This window comes from Mercenaria mercenaria, chromosome 1, assembly GCF_021730395.1.
Source record: "Mercenaria mercenaria strain notata chromosome 1, MADL_Memer_1, whole genome shotgun sequence".
Classification (NCBI taxonomy): Eukaryota; Metazoa; Mollusca; class Bivalvia; order Venerida; family Veneridae; genus Mercenaria; species Mercenaria mercenaria.
In genome coordinates this window covers 104,103,392-104,124,967 of record NC_069361.1, presented here as the reverse complement: position 1 = coordinate 104,124,967, position 21,576 = coordinate 104,103,392, and the positions used below count along the sequence as shown (strand labels likewise).

The following is a 21,576-nucleotide window of genomic DNA, read 5'->3' as shown; positions in this document are numbered from 1 at the left end:
AATTTCTTTACACTAGCACCTGTATTTGCAAATGAAATTTTAATTTTGTGGTTGTTTAGTAATTATTGTAATTCTTTTGTTTTTCTAAGTCCACAAAAAAACCCTTACCAGGTAGAGATACCTTAAAATACACCTAAAATTTGAAAGTAACATCTATGTTGTACCACAGAAATGTGGTCTTGGTTTTTCCCTACAGTCAATTATAAAAAGTTACAATAAAAGTTATTTATAGTAGCAACTAAGGGAAGTTAATCTAAAGAGAAACCCCCCCCCAAAAAAAACTGTCCACACAAAAATCCTTATCAGGTAAAGATAGGTGAAACAAGAGCTGTCTCCATAGGATGACACATGCCCCCGATGGCACTTTGAATGAATAGTTATGACCGATGTTAGAGTTTAGGACCTTTGACCTATGGAGCTGGGTCTTGCGCGCGACACATCGTCTTACTGTGTCACACATTCATGCGTAGTTATTCTAAAATCCATGCATGAATGACAAAGATATGGACCGGACACGCCCATCAATGCACTATCATGAAAAACGACCTTTAACGTCTAAGTGTGACCTTGACCTTTGAGCTACGGACCTGGGTCTTGCGCACAACACGTCGTCTTACTGTGGTACACATTCATGCCAAGTTATTTGAAAATCCATCCATCCATAGAAAAGATATGGACCGGACACGCCCATCAATGCACTATCCTTTAATGTCTAAGTGTGACCTTGACCTTTGAGCTACGGACCTGGGTCTTGCGCGCGACACGTCGTCTTACTGTGGTACACATTCATGCCAAGTTATTTGAAAATCCATCCATCGATGACAAAGATATGGACTAGACACGCCCATCAATGCACTATCCTTTAATGTCTAAGTGTGACCTTGACCTTTGAGCTACGGACCTGGGTCTTGCGCACAACACGTCGTCTTACTGTGGTACACATTCATGCCAAGTTATTTGAAAATCCATCCATCCATAGAAAAGATATGGACCGGACACGCCCATCAATGCACTATCCTTTAATGTCTAAGTGTGACCTTGACCTTTGAGCTACGGACCTGGGTCTTGCGCGCGACACGTCGTCTTACTGTGGTACACATTCATGCCAAGTTATTTGAAAATCCATCCATCGATGACAAAGATATGGACTAGACACGCCCATCAATGCACTATCCTTTAATGTCTAAGTGTGACCTTGACCTTTGAGCTACGGACCTGGGTCTTGCACGCGACACGTCGTCTTACTGTGGTACACATTCATGCCTAGTTATTTGAAAATCCATCCATCGATGACAAAGATATGGACCGGACACGAAAATTGCGGACAGACTGACAGGCCGACAGACCGACAGACTGACAGACCGACGGACCGACAGATGGACAGACGGTTCAAAAACTATATGCCTCCCTTCGGGGGCATAAATACACCTCAAAATTGGATGTAACATGCATGTTGTACTACAGAAAAGTAGTCTCGATTTTTCCCTACGACTAGTAATGAAGAAGTTGCAATATAAGCTATTTATAGTAACAACAAAGGGAAGTAATTCTAAAGAAGGGACCTGCGCATGACACTCCGTCTCATGATGGTGTACAATTGTGCCAAATTACATCAAAATCCCTCTATGCATGAAGAAGAAATGCTCCTGGACAAAGTCATTCTTGTATCTGACCTTTGGCCTCTAAGGGGGACCTTGACCTTAGACCTAGTAATTCAAGGGCCATAATTCTGAATTGCCTATGCCAATTTTGCTAGTTATCGAACCTGGGAAAGGAATTATGGTCATACACAAGTTTGGTGAAGATCGGATAAAAAATGTTTGACTTGGAGTGCGGACAAGATGAATGGTTTTTGGTGCATGTTTGAGAATGAAGACTTCAGCATTTTTATGAGTCTAGGTGATTCATTAGTTATTGTCAAGGGCCATAATTCCGAAGTGTCTTAACCGATTTGGCTAGTTATCGAACTTGGCCAAGGTCTTATTTGCAAACACATTTTGTTCGAGTTTGGTGAAGATCAGATACGAAATGTTTGACTTAGAGTGCAGACAAGATGAATGGTTTTTGGTGCATGTTTGAGAATGAAGACTTCAGCATTTTTATGCATCTAGGTAGACTAGCCACTAGACTGATAATAACTATATTTCTATATTTTTCCCCTGTTTTGACAAATTCAATTTCATAGAGACAAAAGCCAGTCTATTTTAGAGATTTTCACAGAGGACTGATGTTGAAACTAGAAAATGTTTTGTAAAAAAGCACATGTCTCCCCCAGTGCAACGTCCTATAGGCAAGAAGTCAATAGGGGTCAGGAGCAAAAATCAAAGAGACACTGATGGTTGGCTGCAATAGGGATCATCTACTTGGCATGTCCAGTCATCCCGCTAAATTTCAACACTCTTGGCCTAGTGGTTCTCAAGTCACTGTTCAGGCTCCTGTGACCTTGACCTTTGATCAAGTGACCTCAAAATATATAGGGGTCATCTACTCTGCATGTCCAATCATCCTATTAAGTTTCAACATTGTAGGTCAAGTGGTTCTCAAGTTATTTCCAAAAAATGATTTTACATGAACAGGCCACTGTGACCTTGACCTTTAACAGACTGACACCAAAATCAATAGGGGTCATCTACTCTGCATGTTCAATCATCCTATAAAGTTTCAACATTCTGGGTCAAGTGGTTCTCAAGTTATTGATCAGAACTGGTTATCAATGTTCAGGGCCCTGTGACCTTGACCTTTAACGGAGTGGCCCCAAAAACAATAGGGGTCATTTACTCTGCATGAACAATCATCCTATGAAGTTTCAACATTCTGGGTCGAGAGGTTCTCAAGTTATTGATTGGAAATGGTTTTCCCATGTTCAGGCCCCTGTGGCCTTGACCTTTAACAGAAAGACCCTAAGATCGTTAGGGGTCATCTACTCTGCATGACCAATCATCCTATGAAGTTTCATCATTCTGGGTCAAGTGGTTCTCAAGTTACTGACCGGAAATGGTTTTCAATGTTCGGGCCCCTGTGACCTTGACCTTTCACAGAATGACCCCAAAATCGTTCGGGGTCATCTACTCTGCATGACCAGTCATCCTATTATGTTTCAACATTCTGGGTCAAGTGGTTCTGATGTTATTGACCGGAAATGGTTTTCAATGTTCAGGCCCCTGTGACCTTGACCTTTAATGGAGTGACCCTAAAATCGATAGGGGTCATCTACTTTGCATGTACAATCATCCTATGAAGTTTCAACATTCTGGGTCAAGTGGTTCTCTAATTATTGATCGGAAATAGTTTTCAATGTTCAGGCCCCTGTGACCTTGACCTTTAATGGAGTGATCCCAAAATCGATAGGGGTCATCTACTTTGCATGTACAATCATCCTATGAAGTTTCAACATTCTGGGTCAAGTGGTTCTCTAGTTATTGATCGGAAATGGTTTTCAATGTTCAGGCCCCTGTGACCTTGACCTTTGACGGAGTGACCCCAAAATCAATAGGGGTTATTTGCTCTTTATGACCAATCATCCTATGAAGTTTCAACATTCTGGGTCAAGTGGTTCTCTAGTTATTGATTGGAAATGGTTTTCAATGTTCAGGCCCCTGTGACCTTGACCTTTGACGGAGTGACCCCAAAATCAATAGGGGTCATCTACTCTTCATGACCAATCATCCTATGAAGTTTCAACATTCGGGGTCAACTGGTTCTCTAGTTATTGATCGGAAATGATTTTCAATGTTCAGGCCCCTGTGACCTTGACCTTTGATGGAGTGACCCCAAAATCAATAGGGGTCATTTACTCTTCATGATCAATCATCCTATGAAGTTTCAACATTCTGGGTCAAGTGGTTCTCTAGTTTATGATCGGAAATGGTTTTCAATGTTCAGGCCCCTGTGACCTTGACCTTTGACGGAGTGACCCCAAAATCAATAGGGGTCATCTACTCTTCATGATCAATCATCCTATGAAGTTTCAACATTCTGGGTCAAGTGGTTCTCTAGTTTATGATCGGAAATGGTTTTCAATGTTCAGGCCCCTGTGACCTTGACCTTTGACGGAGTGACCCCAAAATCAGTAAGGGTCATCTACTCTTCATGACCAATCATCCTATGAAGTTTCAACATTATTGGTCAAGTGGTTCTCTAGTTATTGATCCGAAATGGTTTTCAATGTTCAGGCCCCTGTGACCTTGACCTTTGACGGAGTGACCCCAAAAACAATATGGGTCGTCTACTCCAGCAGCCCTACAACCCTATGAAGTTTGAAGGTTCTAGGTCAAATGGTTCTCCAGTTATTGCTCGGAAATGAAGTGTGATGTACGGATGGACAGACGGACGGACAGGGCAAAAACAATATGTCTCCTGGGGGAGACCAATCTGACTGAAGTACATCTCCTATTACGCTACGCATAGGATCTGAGAACGACCTATTCATAGCCTCGTTCTGACGACCCTTTTGCTAGCCAATCAGAGCCTAACTTACAACATCTTGCAAATCTACATGTAGCCTTGACTTTTGATATTTATAATTCTTATGTCGTAATATATCAGATAGCCGGCTAACTCAGTTGGTAGGCCACTTGCTTAGTAAGCGAGGGGTCCCGGGTTCGAGCCCTAGAATGTCTGCACATTTTTCTTACTCTTTGACATTCGAACAAGTCGTCTGATTGGATAAAATAAGAATAGCAATACTGGAAATCCAAAATATACAGAAGACGAATGTGAATGGGTCGTTCTCAGATCTTCGTTTAGAAGAAGATCAAGTACTTTAGTCAGATTGGGGGGAGACATAATTACATGATATTGGACATAGGATATAGACTGACTCAGTTCACTACATTCAATCATAAAAATGTAAAAAGATATATCATAGTCTAGGAGCTAGTCTAGCATCTAGGTGATTCATAAATTACTGTCAAGGACCATAATTCCGAAATGTCTTGGCCGATTTAGCTAGTTATCGAACCTGGCTGAGGTCTTATGGTCAAACACATTTTCTTCAAGTTTGGTGAAGATCGGATGAGAAATATTCAACTTAAAGTGCAGACAAGAGTAAAAAGGCCGATTTTTCGATTTTTTTTTTGTTTTCTTTTTTTGTTTTTTTTGTTTTTGGTGCATGTTTGAGAATGAAGACTTAGCTTTTTTTTGCATCTAGGTGATTCATAAATTATTGTCAAGGGCCATAATTCTGAATTGTCTTGGCAGATTTAAATAGTTATCGACCTTGGCTGAGGTCTTATGGTCAAACACATTTTGTTTAAGTTTGGTGAAAATCGGATGAGAAATGTTCGACTTAGAGTGCGGACAAGCTTTGTGACAGACACACACACAGACAGACAGACTGGAGTAAATCAATATGTCTTCCACACCACTGTGTGGTGGGAGACATAATTACCTTAACTGTGTATTTTTAATTTCATCACAGGCCTTTAATCTACAGTGCTCCAGCCAGGATTTAAAAAGGGCAGGGTGCTGGCACTGAAAAGGGCACTTTTAGGAGGGTCGGTCTGGGGGCATGCTCCCCCAGGAAAAAAATTATAACTAGTACATGCATTCAGTGCATTTTAACATACTTTAGGCATGGAATTTGGCATAATTTAGGCATGGTATTTGGCACACTTTAGGCATGGTATAAGGCAAACTTTGTCTTTTGATAGGCTATGTTTTTCATCTGTAATACATCTATTTATTAACTAAAATGCTGCTGCTTGTATTTTACTTGGCATTGATTATCAACTTGTAACATTTCTTTGTAATTGCATATTGAGTAACAATATCTATATGTTTAAGCCTATTTTACTTGTTACAATTTCAGTACACATCTTCTCCATATACTTGATATTTATAAATTTATATGTGCAACATACAGAAGATAAAGTTTAACCTTCCACTTAAATAAATGAAATTAGGCAAAGTTTTTAACTTACAACAGTCTAAAAGCAAATTTAGCACTTCTATAGAACGTATTCCGGGTATCCAAAATTTTATATCCGGGTATGGTTACACTTTTCTAATGTCAAGTTTAAACAATATTTTTGAAGAAATATTATGATGCAAAGACAGTTTAACAGCATTTAACTGTATCATACATTAAAGTGTACCCTGTCATTACATCTTATTAAACTAATTTCAAAGAAATCTTCGTGAAAAATCAACAATTTCACACAGTAGACGACAGCCTACTTTCGATTTTACAAACTTGTAAAACGATAAAATCAAAATATTTTCCTATCTAAATTTTATTGTGATCGATTTTTATTAATTAGATTTAAATGTCTGTTGTCTGGACTTAAGTTTCAGTTATGTATAAAGGATATTTACGACTATGTTACCGAAAACGAAAGTACAATTTGACAGGTGGCGCGAAAATAATAATGATTTCAGACTGGTTTGCAAACTGTGTTAACACTAAGATTCAGTCATTTTAATGCTAGTGGAGCAGTCTAAAATATCACAGTCTGCCTCGGGCACGATTACAGCAGGTAATTGTTTGCTAATTATGTCAATGCCCCCTGGCGTGTATCACTCGATTAAAAGGGGGCAATAAAGCAGTTTATTATAATCACTGAGGCAAAAAAGGTAAGTTTGGCTAAAAAAGGAAATGAATGGTTCTAAAACGGGCAGTGTGCCTGGCGGGGCAACAGGGCGGAACGAATTTCGGAACGGGCGATGCGCCCTGCTGTAAATAGCTAGCTGGAGCACTGATCTATATACCTCTATATTCCACTGGAGCATGGTCACTTTGGAATTTCGGTTGCCATGACAAAACAAATAACATTTATTTGTAAAATATGATAGAATTTGATTTGCCTAAGATAAATGGATTACAATTATATATACTAATTTGTAGTTTTTCCAAGAACATAAGAAAAACAATGTTTTTGCAGTATTTTAAAGTATTTATTATGCAATGAATACATCATGTCACCAATACATGCAATGGCCCATATTTCAGACAGGAAATAAATTCAGATAATTATTCCTGTATTTAACATATAAATAAGGGTCTTAAATTTGCGCAAACTGTGCAAAAACAAAAATAATTTCACAATACATACAATGCACAATGGTAACAATATAAATCCTGAAAACCTTTCGAAAACAAAATAACATTAGTTTATATATACAAAAATGTATGAATCTGTATCTAAGTGTTGAAGTTGTTTCCAAATCCAATTTTCCTTCCATGACTATTAAATTACTTTTTTTATTCAAAGAAGCAATGTATTTAAATGCAGTAATGTTTTCAACAGCCAATTTCCTTGTTTTAGAATGCCAGGCTCAATATGTTTTTTTTCTTCTTCGAAATTCAACATATCCAAGTGTAAGAGTTATTTTCAACTACTGTTTTTCCTTGTTTTGGATGCCAGACTCAATAAATAACATTACTTTTTCTTTTCTTCAATGAAACAATTAAATATATCTTGTGTAGCAGTTATTTTCTTCCCTTGTTTTGGTTACCCAGCACAAACATGTAAAGTAAACATTATGGGGTTTTTTTTCAATGAAACTACAGTACAATCGCGATTCTACGAAAAGCCAAGGGACCGGCCGTTTATTTCGTAATATAGCATTTTCGTTCGAGCGCAGCATAGGAAATTCCGCTATACAGCACCTTAATACCTAAATGTTTTAACCTGTGATATTTAAATATGTGATTTTCGTATCGGAGTACATGTACATGCATACCAAACATCTGGGTTTACTACAAATCTTATTCGAATCTGAGATGTAAAACGGGGCTTTTCGTCTTCACTTTTTATTCACTGTACAAAAGACATATACAGGGTACATTGATTCACGAGAACAAAAATGGCAATTGCCTATTCCGATTCAGCTACCCTTCACTGAATTGTTCTGAATAACAAAACGACAATTTACAGACTATCAGGAGTTACATAATATGTTTTATCTTCTTTATGCAGTGGTTGTTTTAGACGTATAGAAATCGAAGCAAGTGCGGGTGATATTTCATCCAATCTGACAGAGAAAAAAAAAATAACAACTTACACAGCGTATGTGTTTCGAATTTAATTACTAAGTTTTCACACTTTAATTACTGTTTACGCCCAGCTAACTGATAGTGACACTTTCCACTCTAAAGCGTTTTTCACGCCGTTATGGAAGGTGTGAAAACTTAGACAATACAGGTATTCGTAAAAAAACAACTAAAACAAGTTGAAAACAGGCTTTAAGGGCATAAAAATGCATTGGAAGGAGCGCATTTTTCGTAAAATTGCGACTTTGTAACATAGAAATGAGAAGGAAAGCAGCCGGTACCACAACACTTTTTCGTAGTATACCGGTATTTCGTTAAATTGCAATTCGTAGCACCGCAAATGCACTGTATGTTAATTGATTCTAAGAGCAGTAGACAATTTTTTCCCCTGTTTCGGATGCCAGAGGTTTACTATATGATATTAGTTATTTTTTAATGAAGAAAAATGTACTGCACTTTCAAATGCAGTTGTCAGGTTTGTATCAGTATCTAAGTGTAGATTTCTTTTCAACAACTGTTTTCCTTGGTTTGGGTGCCAGGTTCAACAAAAGATATTTATTTTTTCCATGAAGTTATGCATCCAAATACAGCAATTATTTTCAACACCCACTTCGAATTCACTGTTTTGAATGCCAAAGTTTTACTAATCACTAGTTTTATTTTTCAATGAAACAATGTATTTAAGTGAGTGGCTTTCAACATCTGTTTTCACTGTTTTGGATGCTGTGTTCAACCAGGCAATTGGAGGAACTGCTGCTTTTTTGATAAGAGATCATATGCAAGTACATATATATAGTGTGTTTAACCCTTACCCTGCTAAATTTCTAAAATGAACTTGTCCATCTTCCAATTTGGACAGTACCATTAACTGTTAAAAGGGGTGCTTACCAAAAAGACACTAGCTGAATAGCGACAAGTGCAGATCATGATCAGACTGCATGGATGTGCAAGATGATCATGATCTACACTGGTTGCAAAGGATCAATCGTGTCCAGCATGGTAAGCGTAGCTTGTTTGCGAAATACAACATTTTCACAGTGTTTGATCATGGCCTGTAAACACTGGCTCCAACTCTTTTAGAAGATGAGTTGAAAAAACAGCATATGATACTTCTGAGGCCATGCTAATGAATGCAAAGCCTCCTCAGGGTAAGTTGATTTTATGTTTTTGTAGCAATCTGGAACCATATTTCAACCAAGAGACCACATAGTTCCACTGAGAAATGATTCTATTTCAATTTACTTGATTTCACCTCTAAAATGTATACAGCAGAGTCGTATTCAATGAAACAAATAAAGAGTTATTTGTTTTACGATATCTTACAGGAAGGTAGCATGTTTGCTAATGTTTATATATTATGTTCCCTGGTACTTTGGTATTTTTGAGATTGTAAATTTTGTGGTGTTTTCTCTTAACAAACCTTTATGTGAAAAAAAAAAACACTTTAAAACACCTTTTGCAAGTAAATAGCTTTCAAGTAAATAGGTTTTGCAGTTTTTCCCAGTTGTATTAAATCCTGACTAGAGACCTTCGTATTATGTTTGATTTGGATAAATGGGCAATAGGAACAAACGATGATTTCATCATTTCAATGCACCCCTTTGGATGCATATTAAAGGTGGTTAATCAGACTTTATTAAAGTGAACACGACCATTTAAGCCCCTCGTATGGCGGAGACACATAGACAATATATTTATAGTCTGGCCTTACAAACGAAAGGAAGTGGACCTAAACAGTCATCATGAGTCAATTAAGTTCACCGTCAACTTGGACGAAAAGGTAGTCACTATTTAGATGTCATGGCTGACATACATGTAGAACTATCATCAAGCACAGAAACTGTTTGTTATGACAAATTTTTGATGCACAGTGAAAAAACAATGAACAAATAATTGAAATTCAAAGTATATACGAGATTTTCAAATAAAAAAAAACTTGACTGAATCAAACATCAATACTCTTTATTCAAGTAAGCAACATACACACATTTTCTCTGAACATCTGGCAGTATGCCAACTTTCAGCTATAAATAGTAACCCATGTTACTAAAAATAGTAACAAACATCAAAAATGTGCGAACAATTTTTTGTACCTTAGCTAATAATTTCCTTATTGTTGTAATCCTGATGAAGGCCATACATTGACCGAAACCTGTCAATTCAATTAATTAAATACTCTTATTTACCCAGTGTTTATGTGTTGTTCCTCTTTCAGCTTATTATATACATGTAATGTTGTATGTTACGGATTTGTTCAAAACTTAGCAGCTGATCATTTACATCTAATACTGAGATAGAATGAAAGTGCACCAAAACTTTAACCTGAAATTCTTAGTGAAAAGGTGGGACAATTCATGAAATAGTGGTGTGAGAGTTATGGCCCTTGTGCCATATGATGTGGGTGATGATGAGGAATAACTATTTTAAGTCTGAATCAAATCCATTTAGTTATAACTGAGACAGAGTGAAAGTGCACCAAAACTTTAACCTGAAATTTCAAGTAAAAAGGGGGCAAAATTCATGAAAAATTGGTGCCAGAGTTATGGACCTTGTGTCATAATATGATGTGGGTGATGATGTGGAACAACTATTTTAAATTTGAATCAAATCCATATAGCAATAACTGAGATAGCGTGAAAGTGCACCAAAACTTTAACCTGAAATTCTAAGTAAAAAGGGGGGATAATTCATGAAATGTTGGTGTGAGAGTTATGGCCCTTGTGCCATATGATGTGGGTGATGATGAGGAATAACTGTTTGAAGTTTGAAACAAATCCATCAAGTAATTACAGAGATAAGGAGAAAAAAGAGAAAGTGTAAAAAAAACTTTAACCAAGGTGGGGACGCGGAAAGATGCCGACGCCGGGGCAAGTAGGATAGCTCTCCATATACTTTGTATAGTCAAGCTAATTATAAAATTGTTATAAATTCCCTTTGTCTATCTTGGTCGCACAACCAAGATTGTTTTTAGATGAATTCCGAAGCTTCACCCTGTTTTTAAACTTGACTTTTATTCCAGGTAGTTGAAATATCCAAATATTTTTTTATCAAATGCAAATGTAAACTAGAAGTTATATTGAAATCAAAAGAAATAGACCATTTTTTAAATACTTTTATATTAAAGGGCAGGGTTGGCAAAACCCCAGGTTTTAAGCATATTGTTCAGCCCAGTGGGTAATACTAGGAAAACCCGGGTTTTACTGTGCGATAGTGAGCAATATAATATTTCAGTTTATACTTTTTACAATACATATTTCAACACTTTAGTTGACTTACAACCCATATAGTGATAGCAGTGACCAGACCCGCATGCCTAATGCTATAATATTTATAAATATCTGTTGAATAGACATTATTATGATGATGATTGAGCAATTATTGAGCAAGATTATAGGTATAGTAGTCGCAACTTGACCGCGATGGTTGACCTTAGGCTGATTATTCATATCGATTATTTCATTGTAGAAATAAGGGGTGCTTAGGGTAGCCGTATGTATTATATGGAATTAGTTTGTATACAGTATAGTTTTTCTTTTAAACTTTCCAATACACTAATTCATATTTACACAAATTTATATTTCCATTTTCTCGTGCAGCTCGTGTTTTTAAATGCAAAGAGATTAAGTGTTTTACGTACACTCCTTTTTACTAATAGGTTGTACCTCTTTATGTATTATAATACAAAGCAGGGCTTCGGAAATTTGCCGGTTTGTCGGTTTTGGACCGATTTTTGACTTTTCAGACCGATTCGTGAAGTGAAAAAACGAAAAAAATCGGTCCCGTAAAAATGGAGAAAAGTATAAATTTCGGTCTGATATCTCAATACACGATCACCTGCCAAGCAGGAAATTGTTGGTCGCACCTTCAGATAATCAATAAACGTGTCAGTCGGTCTGATTGTCACTTTGATAATCGGTCCGTAATTAGCGCGTGACGCAATCAGTGCTCGCGCGGCACATCCTTTAATGTTTGCAGACAGCCGACTGCGGTGTATTAAACATTTTTAACTGGTTTCCTAACGTTTCTGACTGGATCCAAATCATTTCGACGGGGATCAATTTAATTTTAATCAAAGAGCTATAATTGTACATTATAGGTCTTTGATTTAATGAGACATCATACGGAAACCCGATAAAATAATTTTTATAATTACTTGATTTGAAAAAATTACATGATTCATTTGTTGGGGCTCCAGTAGAAACAAATGCAGAAAATCGTCTTTGCAACCCGACTGTACAAAAAAGAAAAAAATGGACGGGCAACCACGAATGATAAAGAAAACCGGAGTGGCACTGTTTATCAAATCGGTCTTTTAAAAAACGTTTCAAAATGAAATTTTGTTTACATCAGAAGAGAACATATAACTTTATAAAATGTAGTTGCTTATTGAAGTACAACGTAAGTGAAATGAAATATCCGTGGCCAACCCGCGTGACGTTTTGGTACTATACATGCGGGAAATTTGATCTCAGCGTTCAAATAACGTACACATTCGGTCCGCGACAGAGTATTCTTTAAATACTGAGGCTGTTTAGCAGAGAATATGTGTCGTGTACACAAAGTATCTGCCGTGTATACGGTATCGAAGTCACGTGCGTTGGCTTTTAGACTAGTTACGCACACGGTGTCAATGCCTCGTATTATCTCGGAAAAACATCGAAATTTAAACAAAGTAACGATCACACATAACACTGAATAACTGTCTTCATTGTATGGTAACGCGCGGTGACTGGTAACTCAGTTTTAATGCATGACATGCTTATTTCTTTACCCTATCATGTTTTACAAAATATGTAATATTGGGAATGCGGTGGGTGGGGTAGCGCCGATGTCAGGATTTTCGTTTCGGACCGATTGAGTTATCAAAATTTCCGGAGCCCTGATACAAAGGTCAACCATCGGGGTCAAGTTGCGTCCACTATACTAATAAACTTTGATAACGTGGCAGTTGACCTCAATACAATCGACACTGTTCATTTTCCAATACAGGTAAATCCAATACTTGCTTTACAATACATCTATGATGGATTAGATTTGAACACCCCTGTATTAACTGAACTCAACTGCCACATTATCAAAGTTTATTAGTACAGTTCGATTACTAGGTCATACATGTTTACACGTTTTCAAACCAAAATTTCTCTACTTATAAAATGACCTTCCTACTTTTTGATAATGTTTTGTTTCAGCTTGAGCTCACGTTTTTCTTATACAAGACACACTAAAATATGGAACCCTGAGTTTAGATTACAGAACACAATCTTTAATGTTTACAAACATGATGTTTACGAAAACAAACTGTATCGCACAGTATTATGATGTTTTGAAATGTAAACAAACAAAAGAATAACACAAGTTAAAGTTTGTACGCAACGTTTCCAATATAAACACTAATTCCTCGTTGGCCGAGCGGTAACGCACTCCGCCTCGTAATATTTCATCGTGAGTTCGATTTCCAGACCCGTATATTTTTTAATTTGAAAAGTATGTATAATTTCTTCTTGTTCAATAAAATTCAACGAAAACCTCTCAAGTTGGTAAATCTGGTTAACTGAAATATGTCATTACAATATACTTACACGTAATCATGTTTAAATACTCTTCGCTTTAAATAACGTAATAATGATGTAATGTTTTTTGAAGCTCACCTGGGATATTTTAAAGCACAACGGGATGGTTTTATAAATTTAATGACAATCTTATACCTCACTTTAAAAGGCAATGCCTGACCTTAATTTCAGAATTAATTAATTTAAAGATACTGCGGCCGGCTTTATACGAAAATGAGAACAAAACAATGAATAAGAAACCGTTGAAGAACAAACTTACGTAAAGTATGTAATGCAAAATGAAAAAATATCTTTGAACTGATGCAAGATTCGAACTGTCAAAATTATCACTACAAAATGATCACAGTCCCATCCACACTGTGCCAACAAGCCAGCTATTGATTAACATTCTTATAATCATAATTTGTGTTTTAAACGAAACTGCTAGGCCTACAGTTTGTTTATATACTTATTGCTAAAAATAGAAACGCCATAATATTGTGCGGTATAATTCAACAACAAATAGTAAGGTGTGACTTATCCGCTATCCTCTGCATTTACCGAAGTATTGTTATGAGCTGAAAGTACAGACACGCCTCGATGCATAAAGTTGATCTATACTTATAGGGGATCAAAGTTAGAAACTTGTGTAAACAACTTAAATCTAATTATATATACAAAGTAATACTGCGTCATTTATAAATTCATGCATTTTAACTTATTTGTAACTATAAATGTTGAAGGGTGTTTCACATAAAAATTATTTTGTTGTGTAAATAAACCATAATTTTGTTAATAGAACTGTTCTGTCAGCTACCTATCACTTCAACAATGGTTTCAAAGTAAGTAAAATTTAATGTAAGAATTAGCTCACATTTTATAACATAGAAACTCAATTGTTTCATTAAAAAAGAGAAAAACTTTTCATTGCCTGGTATTGCCCATTCATTCATTTTTAGGAGTATTGTTTTCCCGGGCAGGTAGTCGCCAACCCTGTAAAAGGGGGGGTAATTACAAATTTTCATAAAAAGTAATGAAATATATACACTTCCAATAGGGATCTTACTCTATGTAATGGATCTTTTTATTCCTTAAATAAATCTCTAACAGAAAATAATAAATTATGAAAACTAAACAAGAGCTGTCTGTAAACTGCACACTCGACTTTTCTCAGTGCTTGACTCTGAATTAGAGCTCTGCCAGTAAAAACTTTAACCAAAAAAGTCTAAGTTTAAAAGGGGCACAACTCTGTCAAAATTCAAATAAGAATTATGGGGATTGTTTCTCCTGGTGTAGACTTTGATTAAGTTTCAAGTCAATAGCTTTGATAGTAACAGAAATATTTGATTTTATCAAAAACTTTAACAAACAGCGACGGCGAAAAGTCGAACTAAAAATGCCACAAAATGTTGTTCAAATGTGATTGACCACCTTTAAACTATGATGTTAATCATTTTCTTTCATAAAACTTGAAATGAACAAGAGCTCGTCAAACACAAAATACCCCCTTGATGCATTCAGTAATTGCACAAGGAACAGAAATTATTTGGTCACTTTGCACTGGATGTTTGACGTACTGACCTCAAATCAATAATTATGGGTCACTGACTAATCATAAGTAATCCCTGTATCAAATTTGATCTTAGACCAAAGCATTCTCCAGTTATCTGGCAAAAAAACATTCTACTTTTCTGGGTCAATGTGATCTTGACTTTGACCTACTGGGCTCTCGAAATACCATTCTCATGCTGCACTGACTGAGTTACTCAGCCATAGATCTACAAGCTATCTCCGAGTTTTAATAAAAAAATGCAATACTATTTTGAAATTTCTCTTTGAATGTCCATCAAACAATTACAGGCATTACAGACTAAACAGTGTCATACTGTCATTGCCTCACATTGGGCACAGAATGTCAAAAGGTGAGACAAATGTGCAGTCTGATCGCAAAATTAAACTCGGTACTTCTAAATACAGTTCCGGTGCTATACCGACTGAGTCACTCAGTTGCCTAAACATTTCCTCCCGATTTTACTAATTTAGTACTATATTATCACAAGTCCAAATTCAACTAAGAAAGTGTCCACTTTGAAAAGGCAAAACCACATTAATATCAACTAAGAAAGTGTCCACTTTGAAAAGGCAAAAGCACATTATATGAGTGCTTTATAAGAAGGCAGGGGTCATAATTCTGACTCCCTATTTAATTCTTTCTTTACCACAGATCTATACACCCCACCTCCCTCATCGTGAATTATAAAAGGAGTACAACTTTAAGAACATTATATTAAGCCTCTACGGCATATTATTATTATATTGAAAATCTTTGAAATATAACAGTTAATCTTAAGTTTAAGAATATATGAAAATGCACCAAACAAACTTTAATGTTTTATCAAGTGACAGACTGATGAATCATTTAAAGAAGGTTTATATCAATGGCATTTGATAGTGCAATACACGAAATAGATTGTAACCTTAGCATTATTATGAAGTATTATGAATCCAATCCTTTAATTAATTTTGTTATTAGAAACTGACATAATGTTTGCATAACATTTTATAATATTTAAATATTGCTTTAAAACAAACTGAAAGTTTGGCCATATAATGAACATCCGAACAAAAATTTTCGTTTCTAAACTAGCTCTATTTTGAAAATGCTAAATCAAGAAAAAATCTAAGTCTAAAATAAAACCTGGGTTGTCTTGGCAATAAAAACTTTCCCACTAACCTTCAGTATCTCCGTGATAGATACTTTTCAATCAAAGGGGGAAAATTTATAAAAACAACTTAAAGATCAGTAAGCCTTCTTAAGAAGCAGAAATTTACAGACTGACATCTTAAAATTTTCTTTCATCTTTGTTGTCATGTGTGTGAAAAGGTCAAATTTAATATCTTATTATTAATAAAATTGATTCTTACTGTCTGTTAGGTATTCACATGGTGTTTGGACTTTAGTCTCAGATATAAACTAGAGCTATCACTAAAGGTGATGAATGTCTATAATGTTATTTCAATTTGAAATATACATATTTTTATACTGACAAAATAAGGCCTATCTACTTATATGTACCTACTAACCAGTAAGTTCAATGCACTATTTAAACATGAAATAAGACCTACATACATGTAACTGATAAAATAATACAACTGTTTTTAAAGTCACGGATAATTTAACAAAGCCGGTTTTTACACCAAGATAATCAGCAAACACCCCCCCCCCCCGCAAAACAAATAAATAGACTGCCGTATGCCCGGCAATTGAACTCTTAACCTCTCCTCAGGTTGTCTTACATTTCCTCTGGCAAATTGTTTTAACCCTTATCATGCTGGACATGACTGATCCTGCCTTTGCAACCAGTGTAGATCATGATCAGCCTGCACATTTGTGCAGTCTGAACAAGATCTGCACTGTTCGCCATTCAGTCAGTATTTTTTGGTAGACTCCCCTTTTAACATTTAATGGCACTGTCCAAATTGAAAGATGGACAAGTTCATTATAGAAATTTAGCAGTGTAAGGGTTAATACCATACATTTTTTTTTCTAAATAAATATATGCAGAATTCATATATCAAAGTAAAATACAAACATTTCAAAATAATTTTCTTTACCTGTAAGGCATGATGGTGAAATTATATCTCTATCAGACAGCACAAAAATATTAATTCCACTTAATTTTCACTTTATCACATAAAAGCACACCACCCTAAACCTGATTAGATATAAACTAAATTTTCTTGAAATTTTGAAAAAGAAACTTGTTTAAGTTACAGCAGTCGCCCTCTTGAGATATGGAAATGCACTGTTGAAAATTTACAGCATATTATGATTAGTGAAAGAGATTTCTCACGGAAATATGATTCCTGTCCTACTTGCAGAGTTTGTATATTTTGGTGCATACCACTAAACTTGTATGCTAAATTAAGTAAAAGCTGGCACGCTTATTAAGACATCATTAAGGCAATACTTAAACTGCAAATATGTTGACATCAAGACCCCGCCACCACCATTGTGCTATATTTAGACTGTACATAGGAACTGAAAATACTGGTAATCTTGGCATTGTTCTGGCTTTGAAGAAGTCTTGCACTTCCTACATTTTGTACGTACATGTACAGTAATATTCAAATTGATATGGATTTGTGTACAATATTTTCATTGATTTCTGGTTAATTATTCATGTTTTTTCATGATACTGTAACTAAACGCAGGCCAGAAAGACATATTGTATTCGGTTAATTGAAGTAAATAACTGCATTATGCCATAATTTAAATTTGTGCAACCAAATCTGGTTCACAATGTTTTGTGCAATATTCTACAGAACGATTTTTCACACTTTCTATTCAGTTTTATCATTTTTTGAAAATGTTAGGTATTCACAACAAAAGTTGAATATAAAAACACTTTTATATAATTATGTTTATTTTATATTTTCACCACAGTATAATTATATACCCCCACCCCTCCCCCACTTCCCCTGCAAGATATAACCTTACTGTAACAAACTGCCTTAAAAATTTAAGTCACTCACTTGATTTTACCAACAAAACTTACTTTTGAAATAAAAAAGACAGATACATACTAAATATGAACTAAACAAAGCCCAGGTAAGAATCTTCTTAGTTACTGCTCTTGTTGTCTCTTAACCTTTAGCCTGCTGGCAACAAGTGTTTCTGCCATTGCAACAAGTGCAGCACTTCTGTGCAGGCTGATCATGGTCTGCACTTTTCACTATTCGGTCATTAAGTTTTCAGTGAAACCCCTTTGAATAAGAAGTAGTACTGCCCAAAATGAATGATGGGCAAGTCCATTTTAGAAATTTAGCAGGGTAAAGGTTTATCATAATTATGCAACATAGTGAACATACACCTTTGTAAGATGGTCATTATCTTTTGCATTAACCCCTCGATATGCAAAGTTAAGGGATTCCATAAAAACCATGTCAGTTAAGAAAATGTTAGTTATGACAGCTTTGAGTAAATAACACATCACAGCCACAGCTAACTTAATCTGAAACTGGTAATTGGAATAAGATGGATTTATCTCAACTTTAAAACCAAAATATTATTCAACTCTTTGAGATATAAATGCTAAGTTTAATAACTGAACATCTAAGGACAAAATTTAATGTCAAAATATATCAAACTCTTAGTTTTGTCACCTTTTACTTGACATAAATGTATACTATATTTGCGATTAATTCTAATCCTCACACTATACCTGTTTCGTACATTCAATTCGGAAACTGTCAACCATGCATGAGAATGGCGGAGAAGTACGGAAATGGCAGTCCACTTTCAAATAAATTTTTGCTCATTGATGAGACCGGCCCTTTATGAATTCATGTGTTGTGCCAAGAATCTTGATTACTGTTATTGCTGTTACTTTCCCAAAAGATGATTTCATCAAAAGCAGTGAGAATCCTTGGTAAATGTGATTTATTTTCTTTTAGAGCTCTGATTTTTTAAATACATGCCCTTTTTATGCTTCTCCATCAGATTTTACCAAGAATCTAGATCAGTTCTAATGGAGAAGCAGAAAGAGGGATGTTTAACCACTAATGTGATAGATTTCTGAGAAAAATACTGTGTCTATGAACAGAATATTTTATAATACATTTTCAATACTGTATGTACATATTTATTTTATACACATACCTGGTTACCAGGGTTCCCGCTGTCAGCCGCCAAATAATAAATTCTGGTACTAAAATTCTTCAACTGGCGAATTTCAGTGGCGCCAACAAAAAAATACACTGAAAACAAGAGGGCCATGAAGGCCCTGTATCGCTCACCTGACCTATTGACCTAACGATCGTCAAGATTAACATTCTGACCAAGTTTCATTAGGATATGGTCATAAATGTGGCCTTTAAAGTGTTAACTAGCTATTCCTTTGAATTAACCCTGTGACCTAGTTTTTGATCCGACATGACCCAGATCTAAACTTGACCTAAAGATCATCAAGTTCAACATTCTGATTAAGTTTCATGAAGATACAGTCATAAATGTGGCTTCTAGAGTGTTAACAAGCTTTTCCTTTGATTTGACCTAGTGACCTAGTTTTTGACCCACCTGACCCAGATTTAAATCTGACCTAAAGATCATCAAGATTAACATTCTGGCCAAGTTTCATGAAGATGCAGTCCTAAATGTGGCATCTACAGTGTTTACAAACTTTTCCTTTGATTTGACCTGGTGACCTAGTTTTTGACCCCAGATGACCCAATATCAAACTCGTCAGATTTTATTAAGGGTACCATTCTCACCAAGTTTCATTAAGATTGGGCCAAAATTGTGACCTCTAGAGTGTTAACAAGCTTTTCCTTTGATTTGACCTGGTGACCTAGTTTTTGACCCCAGATGACCCTATATCGAACTCGTCCAAGATTTTATTGAGGGTAACATTCTGACCAAGTTTCATTAAGATTGGGCTAAAATTGTGACTTCTAGAATGTTAACAGACAAATTGTTGATGACGGACGACGGACACAGGGCGATCAAAAAGCTCACCTTGAGCACTTCATGCTCAGGTGAGCTAAAAAGATAGATACATACTAAATATGAACTAAACAAAGCCCAGGTAAGAATCTTCTTAGTTACTGCTCTTGTTGTCTCTTAACCTTTAGCCTGCTGGCAACAAGTGTTTCTGCCATTGCAACAAGTGCAGCACTTCTGTGCAGGCTGATCATGGTCTGCACTTTTCACTATTCAGTCATTAAGTTTTCAGTGAAACCCCTTTGAATAATAAGTGGTACTGCCCAAAATGAATGATGGGCAAGTCCATTTTAGAAATTTAGCAGGGTAAAGGTTTATCATAATTATGCAACATAGTGAACATACACCTTTGTAAGATGGTCATTATCTTTTGCATTAACCCCTCGATATGCAAAGTTAAGGTATTCCATAAAAACCATGTCAGTTAAGAAAATGTTAGTTATGACAGCTTTGAGTAAATAACACATCACAGCCCTAGCTAACTTAATCTGAAACTGGTAATTGGAATAAGATGGATTTATCTCAACTTTAAAACCAAAATATTATTCAACTCTTTGAGATATAAATGCTAAGTTTAATAACTGAACATTTAAGGACAAAATTTAATGTCAAAATATATCAAACTCTTAGTTTTGTCACCTTTTACTTGACATAAATGAATACTATATTTGCGATTAATTCTAATCCTCACACTATACCTGTTTCGTACATTCAATTCGGAAACTGTCAACCATGCATGAGAATGGCGGAGAAGTACGGATATGGCAGTCCACTTTCAAATAAATTTTTGCTCATTGATGAGACCGGCCCTTTATGAATTCATGTGTTGTGCCAAGAATCTTGATTACTGTTATTGCTGTTACTTTCCCAAAAGATGATTTTATCAAAAGCAGTGAGAATCCTTGGTAAATGTGATTTATTTTCTTTTAGGACTCCAATTTTTTAAATACATGCCTTTTTTATGCTTTTCCATCAGATTTTACCAAGAATCTAGATCAGTTCTAATGCAGAAGCAGGGATGTTTAACCACTAATGCGATAGATTTCTTAGAAAAATACTGTGTACTCAGTCTCTGAACAGAGTATTTTATAATATATTTTCGATACTGTATGTACATATTTATTTTATACACATACCTGGATACCAGGATTCCCACTGTCGGCCGCCAAATAATAAAATTCTGGAACTAAAATTCTTCAACTGGTGAATTTCAGTGGCACCAACAAAAAATACACTGAAAACAAGAGGGCTATGAAGGCCCTGTATCGCTCACCTGACCTATTGACCTAAAGATCATCAAGATTAACATTCTGACCAAGTTTCATTAAGATATGGTCATAAATGTGGCCTCTAGGGTGTTAACTAGTTTTTTCTTTACTTTGACCGAGTGACCTAGTTTTTCATCCCACATGACCCAGATTCGAACGTGACCTAAAGATCATCAAGATTAACATTCTGACCAAGTTTCATGAAGATAAAATCATAAATGTGGCTTCTAGATTGTTAACAAGCTTTACTTTTGATTTGACCTG

At 35.7% G+C, this 21,576-nt stretch overlaps 1 protein-coding gene across 4 annotated transcripts in view; it reads right to left on the bottom strand.

Moving 5' to 3' along the window:
- LOC123527848 (hypoxia-inducible factor 1-alpha-like) overlaps positions 1–21,576 on the bottom strand; it is a 132,272-nt gene that overhangs the window by 71,796 nt on the left and 38,900 nt on the right. The window contains exon 1 of one of the 4 annotated variants that reach the window (XM_045307568.2): positions 17,158–17,325. The exons of the other annotated variants lie outside the window; for them this stretch is intronic. Coding sequence (XP_045163503.1) covers positions 17,158–17,168 — 11 coding nt within the window. The 5' untranslated portion in view covers positions 17,169–17,325. Of the gene's footprint in view, positions 1–17,157; positions 17,326–21,576 lie in introns of those variants that run through there. 4 annotated transcript variants of the gene reach the window in all.